This window comes from Panthera uncia, assembly GCF_023721935.1.
Source record: "Panthera uncia isolate 11264 chromosome B3 unlocalized genomic scaffold, Puncia_PCG_1.0 HiC_scaffold_1, whole genome shotgun sequence".
Classification (NCBI taxonomy): Eukaryota; Metazoa; Chordata; class Mammalia; order Carnivora; family Felidae; genus Panthera; species Panthera uncia.
Genome location: NW_026057582.1, coordinates 116013198 through 116025263, shown reverse-complemented (window position 1 = coordinate 116025263; position 12066 = coordinate 116013198). Strand labels below are relative to the sequence as shown.

General features: G+C 43.6%; 1 protein-coding gene across 1 annotated transcript in view; it reads right to left on the bottom strand.

Moving 5' to 3' along the window:
- Positions 1–12066, bottom strand: part of CYFIP1 (cytoplasmic FMR1 interacting protein 1) — a 136420-nt gene that overhangs the window by 48070 nt on the left and 76284 nt on the right. The window contains exons 16-22 of the mRNA XM_049614145.1: positions 10706–10859; positions 9089–9245; positions 7805–7901; positions 5389–5465; positions 5182–5290; positions 4059–4178; positions 1781–1980 (exon numbers count right to left, since the gene is read on the bottom strand). Coding sequence (XP_049470102.1) covers positions 1781–1980; positions 4059–4178; positions 5182–5290; positions 5389–5465; positions 7805–7901; positions 9089–9245; positions 10706–10859 — 914 coding nt within the window. The remainder of the gene's footprint in view (positions 1–1780; positions 1981–4058; positions 4179–5181; positions 5291–5388; positions 5466–7804; positions 7902–9088; positions 9246–10705; positions 10860–12066) is intronic.

Sequence of the window (12066 nt, the reverse complement as noted above, 5' to 3'; positions counted from 1 at the left end):
ATGTGGAATAAGAATGTGTATATAATAGCATGCCTAATAGCACTCATTTCTGCAAAATAAAAAAATATATATGTATATCTGACTGTATGACAAAAACTGTAGAAGAAATACACATTTTAAAAAATGTTTATTCATTTATTTTGAGAAAGAGAGAGTAGGGAAGGGGCAGAGAGAGAGGGAGAGAGAGAATCATAAGCAGGATCCATGCCCAGCGCAGAGCCCGAACACAGGGCTTAATCTCATGACCATGAGATCATGAACTGAGCCCGAGTCGGAAAATTAACCAACTGAGCCACCCAAAGAGCCCCAAAACATTTTTTTAAGTGTTTATTTATTTAGAGAGAAAAAGAGAGAGCACAAGCAGGGGATGGGCAGAGAGAGAGAGAGAGAAAGAGAGAGACAGAATGCGAAACAGGCTCCAGGCTCTGAGCTAATAGCTCAGAGCCTGATGTGGGGCTTTGGACTCACGAACCGTAAGATCATGACCTGAACCTCAGTAACCAACTGAGCCACCCAGATGCCCCCCCCATCGATATATTTTTTAATGCAAGCAATCTCTAGGGATTTATTTTCCTCCTCATATATGTATATATGATTTCTAGCTTTTCTACAATTATAATGCATTATTTATGTAATAAAAATATATTTTCAGTTAATCCAGACTCTAATAATTTGAAAGATATCTGTTTCAGGAGACTAGACACCTTCAAAGAAGTTAAACAATGATGAGTAGTGTGTAAAGTCTGGTTCTGGTATATGCCCAGCCAGGCCCAGAAGCCCCCTAATCTGAGGAGACTGACTGGGACTCCTCCCCCTGTGGCTCTGGAAGCTATGGTCACGTTCCCACTACTGCTGCCTGGCAAGTGTCAGCCACCTGGGGCTGGTGTGATGGCATAGCCCCATGCACCTTGGGCCAAGCCTGTGTCCCTATAAGGAAATCCAACCTTGAGGTCCTAAATAGAAAATGGCAATAGCAGACATGATCAGACCACAGGAGTGCCTCCCTTCTGTCCTCAGTATGTCCTTTGAGACATAAAACTGGGCTTGAAAGTCAGTAACAATTCAGCTAATACATGGTGGGATGTTCAGATCTAGCAGAAAAGCCACAGACAGTGATTTTTAAAAAGTGGTCATAATACACATACATACACACACACATACGTCTTTGGCACATGCTGACACAGAGCAGAAGGTCAGCTTAGAGTAGAGCACAGAGAACAAACCTGGACAGGTGGCTGCCCAGTGCACAGAGGCCAAGGCAGGGCTGTCCCAGGATTTGGGCCACATCAAGAGGCTAAACCACTTATCAACCGTGCCACCCACATAACTGGCCACTTTTATGTCGTTCAACATAGTAGTAAATGGTAGGTTGGTGAGAGTGTGGCTCACCAACTGATCTTCATACACCCCAACATCCCAGAATGGAAGAAAAATAGAAAGTCACCCACTATATTCCAACATCAGGTAGACTGACAACGGTGGAGATGGTGCAGACCCTGCAGCTATTGTCCACGTGCACCATGAGATCCTGCCCTGACCTACAAGCAAGTGCCCCAGTGCAGTCTCTACATGCAAAGCCATAAAACATGCCCAGGGGCTGGCCTAAGGCTATACTTGCAAAAAGAGGAGACTGGGAGGGCCTGAGTACCCTGGACGTGACAAATGATAGGAACAGGGAAAAAGACAGCAACTTAATGGACAATGTGGAGGCCCAGAGATATCCTGTTTAGGAACCCTTTGGCAAGGGCATCCAAAACTATCCATGAGGTTACATGCTCACCGGTTGGTAGAGCCATTATAGCAGTAGTTGGGCAGGAAGTCGTAATTGAGTTCCCAGAAGACATGGAGGGTGATTCTCCCATATGGCGCTGATACATTGTGGTTGGCCTCCCGGAACATGGCGTCAAAGCTGTCCAGTGTCAGGTACCTGTTTAGCAGCTTGTGGGTCATGCGGTTGATTTCCAAGAGGCCATCCAACTCCTATAGGACCACAAAGACAGGGGTATGAGGACAGAATTGAGCCCAGCTCATTGGCCCCCATTCCTTACATGGGCAGTGCCATGGTGCTAGGGTGGGCTGGGTAGGAGAGAATAGGATACACAGAGGTAAGGCTGGTGAGCTAGGCCAAGAATATACACAGTGGGGGTCTAGTAGGCCACAGGAGCTTGCTTCTTACACCTAAATTCATTATGTCCTCTCCACTCTTTTGGAAACACCCCTCCTAACCATGGTCACACCTCCAGGGCAATCATCCTTTTTTCACTAAGGAAACCTCTACACTGCCCCCTCACTGGCTTCCAACCACCCCTAGGGCAGAGACCACTAGGATGCATCCACCCCTGCCCTGCTGGCATGCTATGTGTCCTCAGGCATCAGCCTGAGTCAGCCTCTCTTACTGTGCACAGCGACAAAGCACAGTCAGCAAGTGCATTCACAGACAGATTTCTAAACTTCTAATTTGCTCATAAATATGCTTAGGTCTGTGTTATCCACTGTAGTAGCCAATGGCCACATAATGGCAATGAGAACATGGCTGGTCCAAACTGAGGTGCACTGTACATGTGAGTTACACACCAGCTTTAAAAGACCAAGTATGAAGACAAAGAATATAAGATATCTATGTAGTCATCCTGATTCTGTGGAAGAATATGAGGAGCACTGCTCACCCTATGTGGAGATGCTTGAACCCAAGTTGCTGAAGCCCAGTGCTCACTGACGCCTCTCTTGTTCTAGCCAAAACTGTGTCTTTAGTAATGAACAACCTTCCTTGTGTTCTTACATGTTCACTAACAATGTCTGAAGCCTTCATTCTTGGAAGATCTATTTGGTTTGGCATAAAATCCTTAATTCTCATTTCCTTTCCTTGGCTTCTGGCATGAATAGCTGTAGACAAAGCTCTGAAGACAAATTTTCTTTCTCTTATCACTCTGCTCAGATATCCAGATTAATTTTTTCTTTTCCTTTAAAATCTAATACTTCTACAGGGGCACCTGGGTGGCTCAGTTGGTTGAGCATCCGACTTCCAACTTAGGTCATGATCTTGCATCTCATGAGATGGAGCTCCACATCTGGCTCTGTGCTGACAGCCTGGAAAATGCATTGGATTCTGTACCTCCCTCTCTCTCTGCCCCTTCCCCACTCATGCTCTGTCTCCCTCAAAAATATAAACATTAAAAAAAAAATCTAATACTTCCACTGAAATATTCCTTGGTATTGGCCACTTTGGGTCAGTTTTCCCAGGCACATGCCACAGGCTTTTAATATATATTTATAGCATGTACTAAATTTTATCCATGTTTCCTGGAAACACAATTTTCAAGTCACACTGCTTTGGTTTTTCTCTTCGGAGACCCTTGTGATATGTATTGTATGTTGGATCTTCATTGTTAATCTTCTATATGATTTTCTTTCAAATCCTTTTTCTCTGTGTTCATTTCTTTTTGATTTTTAAAATTTTCCTTTTTTAAAAAAATTATTTATTTAGAAAGAGAGAGAGAGGAGCTGGGGAGGGAGGGGGGAGGGAGAGGGAGAGGGGGAAAGAGAGGGAGAGAGAGGGAGAGAGAGGGAGAGGGAGAGAGAGGGAGAGAGAGGGAGAGAGAGAGAGAGAGAGGGAGAGAGAGGGAGAGAGAGAGAGAGAGAGAGAGAGAGAGAATGAATATCTCATGCAGGCTTTGTGCTGTCAGCACAGAGCCCAACATGGGGCTCGAACTCATGAACTGTGAGATCACGACCTGAGCCAAAACCAAGAGTCAAATGCTTAACTGAGCCACCCAGAGGCCCCAAATTTTCCTTCTTTTATTCTCTTGCCATAGTTAGGTGTAATTTATTCAAGGTTAGGACTATTTGTTCTTTGAAGTCATCTTAGAATTGCAGCCAATAAGAATAGACACTAAAAAACGATACTCAGGATAGGCCAAGCTCGAGTAGTGCAAAGCTTTTGATTTCTATGCAAAAACTGAACCTACTATTGGTTCAGTTTATCATAAGCACAAAATTAAAATTAGCTCCAATCCTTGTGACCAGTTTCTGCTGAGCTTGACAAAGGGGAGAGCACTTACAACTATTGATGTCAGGTCTTCACTTTCAAATCGTCCAATGGCCAGTTCCAGAGACTTATACATGGCTGCTGAAACACGCTGAGTAATCAGGCGATTAAGGTCTATGGATCTGCCCAGGAGCTGGAAGATGGAGAAAGGAAAAAAGAATGAGCAATAAAAAACAAATGTATATATGTATATGTATATCTATATACTTATACACCTATACAGATATTAAATATATCTGTTCCAGAATCCAATTCCAAAAGATAAAACAAATAATACACAAAATGTAAACATTTTAGATCAAATTATATATATAGGTGTCATGATCAAATACTCTACTTTCCTAGAGCTAAAATTCCTTCAGGTCAAAACCATAAAGGACTTTTGTAGCATCCTTTGCTGAATTTATACTTAACATCATGGAGAGAAACTCTGTTTCACCATACACCCTGAAAATCTGGGTCTGTCAGTTAGGACCCCTCACAATGGTGTTCAGGACCAACCCCCACTACAGAGCAGCCTGCACATGCCTAACTTTCACAGTATTACAAGAATGAATAAGAGAAAATTATTCCCTCTCTACTTCAGAATCCTAAAAACATATGTGTTTCTCAATATCATTTCAATAACATAAACATATAGATACAATGCTGGTAGAAAATGTCTCAAAATGTGAATGGTAATTATCTGTAGAATTATATGCATTTTTCCCTACAGTTTTCTGTATTTTACTCATTTTTCTGACATACTGTTTTTAAGGAAACAAAAGTAAACACTGTATTTTTTATTCTTTGTTCTGGCCAAGAGAGAGCTCTTCTGTAACACTCAGCTGACAAGTGTTTCTCACCTTCATTCCTTCTAAGTTCTGAATTTTGGGCTCTTAGAGAGGACCCAAGCCCTCTGGGGCCATGCCTTTCCCCAGAGGTAGAACAGGACAGGGTGCAGAGTGCTACAAATCTTCCTCTGTATTTCAGGGTATCCAAAAGAAACTGTCTTTAAAATCTCAACACTTTACAAGGATCTCTCCACAGTAACACAACATACTGACATCTATTAATACCCAGTCAGCTCAAAGAAAACCACACTATTTCCAGTGCTGGCTCCATGCCTCACCATCCCCAGGAGAGGTCTGGCTCACCTGCACATGCCTCTGCTTAAGCAGTGTCTCATAGCGGTTAGATGGCGGGAGATGGATCGTTGCCCCTTGATTCTTGCATTCTGATCGTAAACGTTTATCAAGAAGCAAACTAGTAGAGAGGAAGAGAAGACATTTCTCATATGCTGTGAATTTTAATGGAAATGTCAAGTAACCCAAGATTTCATGTCCAAATCATAAACCACATACCTTCCTGCCATAACCTTATAATATGCAAATATCTGGTCTGCCAGTTTATAAACAAATTGGTCAAAGCATAGATTCACCTGAAGAAAAAGAAAGCATATATTAGATTTTTATTCCCTAAAGATCAAATAACCCAACTTCAAAAAAAAAAATCTTTTGATCCAGCAAATTCCACTTTTGGGTATTTATCCAAAAAAACTAAAGGGGTGCCTGGGTGGCTCAGTCGGTTAAGCGTCCGACTTCGGCTCAGGTCATGATCTCACGGTCCGTGAGTTCGAACCCCACGTCGGGCTCTGTGCTGACAGCTCAGAGCCTAGAGCCTGTTTCAGATTCTGTGTCTCCCTCTCTCTCTGACCCTCCCCCGTTCATGCTCTGTCTCTCTCTGTCTCAAAAATAAATAAACGTTAAAAAAAAAAACAAAAACAAACAAAACTAAAAACATGAACTTGAAAAGATATCTGCACTCCCATGATCACTGAAGCATTATTTACAATAACCAAGACATGGAAGCAACCTAAGTGTCCATTGATGGATGAACATATAAAGAAATTTTGGTATATATATATGTGTGTGTGTGTATGTATATATATATATATATATATATATATATATATATATAATGGAATACTATTCAGCCATAAAAAAAGAAATCCTACCATTTGCAACTATATGGATGGACCCTAAGGGCATTATGTTAACTGAAGTAAGTCAAACAAAGAAAGACAAATCTCATGTGTGAAATCTTAAAAAAAAAAAAAAAAAAAAAAAAAAAGAGGGAGGAAATCGAGATGCACAATGTAATTTGTTGAGCTTGGGGTGCCTTGGTGGCTCAGTCGGTTGAGCGGACTCTTGATTTTAGCTCAGGTCATAATCTCATGGTTCATGGGATCAAGCCCCACACTGGGCTCTGCACTGACAGTACAAAGCCTGCTTGGGATTCTCTCTCTCACCCTCTCTCTCTCTGCCCCTCCCCGCCTAGCACTCACACCCTCTTGCAAAAATAAATAAACTTAAAAAAAAAAAATAATGCACAGAAAACAGACTGGTGGTTTCCAGAGGCAGGGGTAAGGGTAGGCAAAATGGGTGAAAGTGGTCAAAAGGTACAAACTTTCAGTTATAAAATGAATAAGTTCTGGGAATATAAAATTAAAAGAAAATCTTTTGTTAAGGCAAACAAAGGCAATTATTAGCAAAGAGAGACAAAAAACAACCTCAATTTTTTTTTTTTAAGATTATTTGTTTTGAGAGAGCAAGCATGAGCAAGTGGGGAAGGGGCAGACAGAGAGGGGAGGGAGAGAATCCCAAGCAGGCTCTGTGCTGAGGCAGGGCTCAATTCCACAAACCATGAATGAGATCATGACCTGAGCCGAAACCAAGGGTCTGACGCTCAATTGACTGAGCCACCCTGGCACCCCAAGAAATAAACTCATTGTCTAACACCAGCAGATTAAATATATTATGGTGTGGCCAGGAGTGACCACTACACAGCCACTGGAATTATGTCAGAACCTTTCTTACTGATGAAGAAAAACGCTTCATGTCTCTTAAAGGCAAAGGAGTATGAAAAAGTCTCTCTTTATCAAGTGTTCTCAGTGGTTTAATTGTATTTGGGTTCTGCTCTGCCACCAGGCTGTGTGTCCCAGGAACTACTGTGTGTGGTGGCATCCTCTGGAGCATGGCTGGCTGCTCTAAGCACTGAGGTTGGTGAAGACACACAGGATGGATAAACCCCTATGACTCCACCCCTAAAACTGTATTCTCCCTTGCAAATAGGGTTAGCCTCCCCACCCCACATGGTGCTCACAGGACACCATGTGCTCAAAGGGGAACCACTACAGGACCTACAGGTGTCTGCCCTTAAGAAGCGTTTTTTAGTTTTTGTGAGGAGGCAGAGAAGGAAATCGAGATGCACAATGTAATTTGTTGAGCTTTAAACTGTCTTATACCTTAAACTAGAAAATTTTTAAATTTTCTCCTTAGATTTATCTCCTTAGCTACATGTAGAAAAATTTAATAATTCCACTTATAGGAATTTGTCCTCAAAAAATAATTGAACACAGTTAAAAAATTAGGTGCAAGGAAGTTCATCAAAGCATTACTTACAATATGCAAAACTAAGAAACTAAAATGAAAGAAATAAAATAGGGGTTGGTTCAGTGCATCTACTATGTAGATGCACCTGCTTTAAACTGTGTTTTTAACAGAAGACAGGTGAGGAAACAGGTGCTTATGACATGCTGTCAATCATCACATGTGTAGATGCAGAGAGAAAAGTACAGATAGGAGGGTTCACTACAAAATGTTTATTTCAAAGTTCATTCTATTGTTTAAACCTCCTGTACTATTAAAGAAAATCTGCTTCCTGTAACACTCAGAGAAAAAGGAAATTAAAGTTTGTTAAAGGTGCCTGGGCCCTCACCTCTGCTTCAATTTCGTCGTAGAGAAACTGCTTGTTGAACCTGGTGAGGGCATAGTGTGCGCTGTCATTGTACAGGTCCAGGGAGTAGAGGACGTACCTGCAGAGGGGGCGAGTGGTCAGCCCAGCCTTCCACAAAGGGCTTTTCGGCTCTCACATCCCGTACTCCAAGTGAAATTTAACATTCATTGTTGACCTCTCACATGAGGAAAAACAGTTCTTACTTCAAACACCAAACTAGGTTTTTGTCCAGGATCCTAATGGACTAATAAGCCAGACAATCCCACAGATGGGACACACTTATGGAGGTCATGCCCAGGGCCCGTTGGGTCCACAAGGGCCTCCTGTAGCTGCAGCTTCTCATTTATGTTTAAAGTTTCTCACCACAGAATACAGTATTTTTTATAACCACAAAAACAAGTTATTTTCTTATTTCTAAGAATGAACTGTCTGACTTAGCAAGAAAAACATAAAGGTCCCGGGTCCTACAGCTGACCATGACCATGACCAGCATAGCTTTTGAAAGCCCCTTTCCCTCTGCCCCATGTCTGGACAGAAGGCAGCAGCCAGAGGTCTCCAGTAATAAGGATCCTCTGAGTGTACAAGGCCACTCCCACCTCACAGCAAGGGAGGCTGTGTGAGCAGTGGGGTCAAGTTCAACTCCAAATATGCGACAAAGAGGCATGCCAAGGCCTCTGCATTAGATTTCCAGTGTTGTAGAACAGAGGATATGGCCACTCCAGAGAAAGTGGAAGGCCACCCTCCTGACCACCACATAAGAACTGATGTGCATAGGCAAAGACAAAGACATTTGCTCTGTGTGTTGAAGAACCTGCTGGGTCAGTTCCCAATCTTCCTAAGACATCTCCCTTTTCTATTAGTTTACCTTCATGGACCTCATATTTTCAAAATCTCTGATCCCCTCCGTTGGCCCTGAGTCCTGACCACAAAACAAAGCTGTTCAATTAACACTTTCTCTCCCAAATTCTTCTGGCTCAGAGGCTGTGCCACACGAAAGGCCAGGCCACATCTTTTGCTGATCTTAGCTGAGTCCCCAGGGCCTTACTTGGACATGGTGGGACTTAATGACTTCTGCTATGTTCCAGTTGGAGTCTAAAGCCAAGAAACCCGTTACTTGTATTAATCTCTGAAGTCTTACCCCAAGTATGACAACTTCAAATAAAGTGCTGAAAACAGTCCAGCCCCTTCCTCCCTCTCCCAGCTCCCAAATGCCACCACGGACCCTGGTTACCACAAATAACTAAAACAGGCCCACAGGGCACTCACTCCATCATGGATGCCTCCTTGGTCTCTAGGATGTGGTCCGTCAGGATCCAGGGCATGGACATCTCAATGGGGAACTGGATCCTCCTGCCCATTGTCAGCTCCAGAAAGAACTCTCGGAACCACAACTGTGAAAGGTCACAGCACTGCTGCAGCGTTTCTTGAAGGATTCAAACGACATCACGTTAATCTTCTGCAAGCAGAAAAGACTCAGCAGGACAATCTCAGGTGGGAGGGGGGCATGTGTGAGATGCTGACTCTTTCAATCTCAGCCGTGAGCCATGCGGGAGCAGATATGAGCGGGGGGCGGGGGTCACACGGCACCTCACACTAGGGATGAGACAACCACGAAGTGGCTGCAAGCAAAGCCACCCTAGACATTGCACATTCCTGCTCACAAAATGAGAAGATTCAGCATCTGGCCCCTGCTGGTCTGGTATACCACCACCTGCCAATGGGACCTTGTCAACCCTGTGAGCTTCTTTGAGGGATGGGAAGGGGGAAAATGGCCTTTTTAAAAGGGGAAATAGGGAACCTGGGTGGCTCAGTTGGTTAAGTATCTGACTTTGTCTCAGGTCATCTCACGGTTTGTGAGTTTGAGCCCCACGTTGGGCTCTGTGTTGACAGCTCAGAGCCTGGAGCCTGCTTCGGATTCTGTGTCTCCATCTCTCTCTGCCCCTCCCCCACTCACACTGTCTCTCTCACTCTCTCAAAAATAAGTAAACCTTAAGTAAGTAAATAAACAAATAATAAAAGGATAAATAAAAACCGTGTTACTTTATTTTAGGATAAAGACGCAGCATTACATGCATATTCAATACAAATCTATCTAATGCAAAACAGAAATTTTTTTTAAAAACAATGTTTCCAGGTGCCTGGGTGGCTTAGTTAGGCATCCGACTTCTTGGTTTTGGCTCAGGTCATGATCTCACGGTTCATGAATTTGGGCCCCGCATCTGCACTGTCAGTGCAGAGCATGCTTGGGATTCTTTCTTTCTCCCTCTCTCTCTGCCCCTCCCCACTCCTCTCTCTCTCTCTCTCTCTCTCTCTCTCAAAATAAATAAACTTTAAAAAAGTTTCCATCATTTGACAAGTGAAAAACAAAAGCCTTACTATTTACTCCAAACCCACTATACTCCCAGCCAAGATAGAGGCTTCCTGCTCTGAGGAAGCTGCTGCAGCACTGGAGTAAACACAGACTCCAAATTGACAAAGGGTAGCCACCCAATGCCCTGGTCAAGGTGATTTGCCACCTTCCACACATCAGTGCTCATGGAGGTTGTTTCTCATATTCATCACTATCTTGTTCTCGAGCCAGGTGACAGATGACATTTGTCTGTGTTTCTAACCTTGTATGGGTTACAAAGGCTTTGCATTCAGGTCACAGAGCCAGCTGCAGGCCCACGGCCCTCATCTTTCTAAGGGCAACGCCACATGGAAGGAGCCCTGCCAGCCGTGCATTTAAAGCGACAGGCAAGGAAATACCACGAAGGTTACAACATGGATCATCGTCTGGGTGTGTGAGGGGACCACAGCAGGGATGGTCAGCAGAAGCATTCTAGACAGTGTTAGCAGTGTTAGAACATGCTGGGCCAGACGCTGGTCAGCAGTAGCTCTTACCACTGAAATTAATCAAGTGAGTGTAGAAGAATGACTCTCGATGAAATTTTTCTATGTCCAATATGGTGGGCCCCTCAAGGCTACTTCTCAAGGTTTTCTTGGAACCACTTTTGTCTGCAATGAGGGACTCTAGCATGGTTCTCACCATGTAAAGCTGCATTATCCAAGGAAACATTTGTGGGGGAGAAAATACACATGGCACATTAGTTATACCAAACTCAGATAAACCACAAGAGAAAGACTACTGTGCTATGCCCTGACCAGAGCCAGGCTGCAGCAGTAAGCCTACCACTATGCCAGCTCCTCAAAGTGGGTCTGGGCGCCCATCTAAGTAGCCAAGTTGGTGCTGCCTGTGAGAAAGAACTTGTAACGGAGCAATTCACCTCCGTGCCATAATGTCAACAAGAAAAACAAATGATGTCTTACCACCAAAGGTTAAAAGAGGCGGATAGGTGTAGGACTGCCTCAGAAACGCGTTTACCACATGCAAGAGTCTTTCCATGCCCAAAGACTTGAGCTGCCTCAGCAGCTCGGCAGAGCTCAAGGACTCCGCCATGGTGCGCACCAGGTAGAGCTAGACATGGATAGATGGGGGGAGAGGTGGGAGAGAGCCGTTAGTCACAGGACACACACATCATGGGGTGGGGAGACACACATGGGAACGGAGGGTGGGAAGGGTGCATGCACACTGGACAGAATCAGGACAAGCGTCTTCCTTGGGTGGGCCAAATGTTTTCCTCCCAGATATTTGAGAGGTTTCATTTACAGCCAACAATGTGTTTTGCTGGTATTTCTCTGAAAGATTGGCAAGAAGGGATTATAAAAGCCCTCAACAGAAGAATGATGAGTTAAGAAGTACTACATCCCAAAATGGGAAGAGAAAAGCAGAAGGACATACTAAATCAGATATGAGAGTCAGAATAAGGCCGCTTTTGGGGAGCAGGGGGCTGAGCATGGCAGGAGAGAGAAGAGCAGTGGTGGCTTAAGACCAGGGATACAAAAAAGGTATATTCTTAAATTTCTAAAAGTTTTATCTTCAGAAACAATCATTTTTACGCCCAATGTAAAAATTATAACCACACATTTAAACACCTATCAGGAAACACAGCATAAATACGGACACGTAGAATTTCACCCACATTTTTGTGATAGGAGTTGATGCAGTCAAATTAAGTTCTGCATGCAAATGATCAAATCTGAGAATCACAAGAATGCTCCAGATTCACTTGGGCAGGGAACCAAGGAGCAGAAAAGGCACAGGCAATACTTGATCATCTTGAGCAGAAGTGGTGATGTCATTTTACTCCTGGTCTTGCTTACCAACCCTCAGCTTTGGGTTAGCCCACTCAGGGGAACAGATA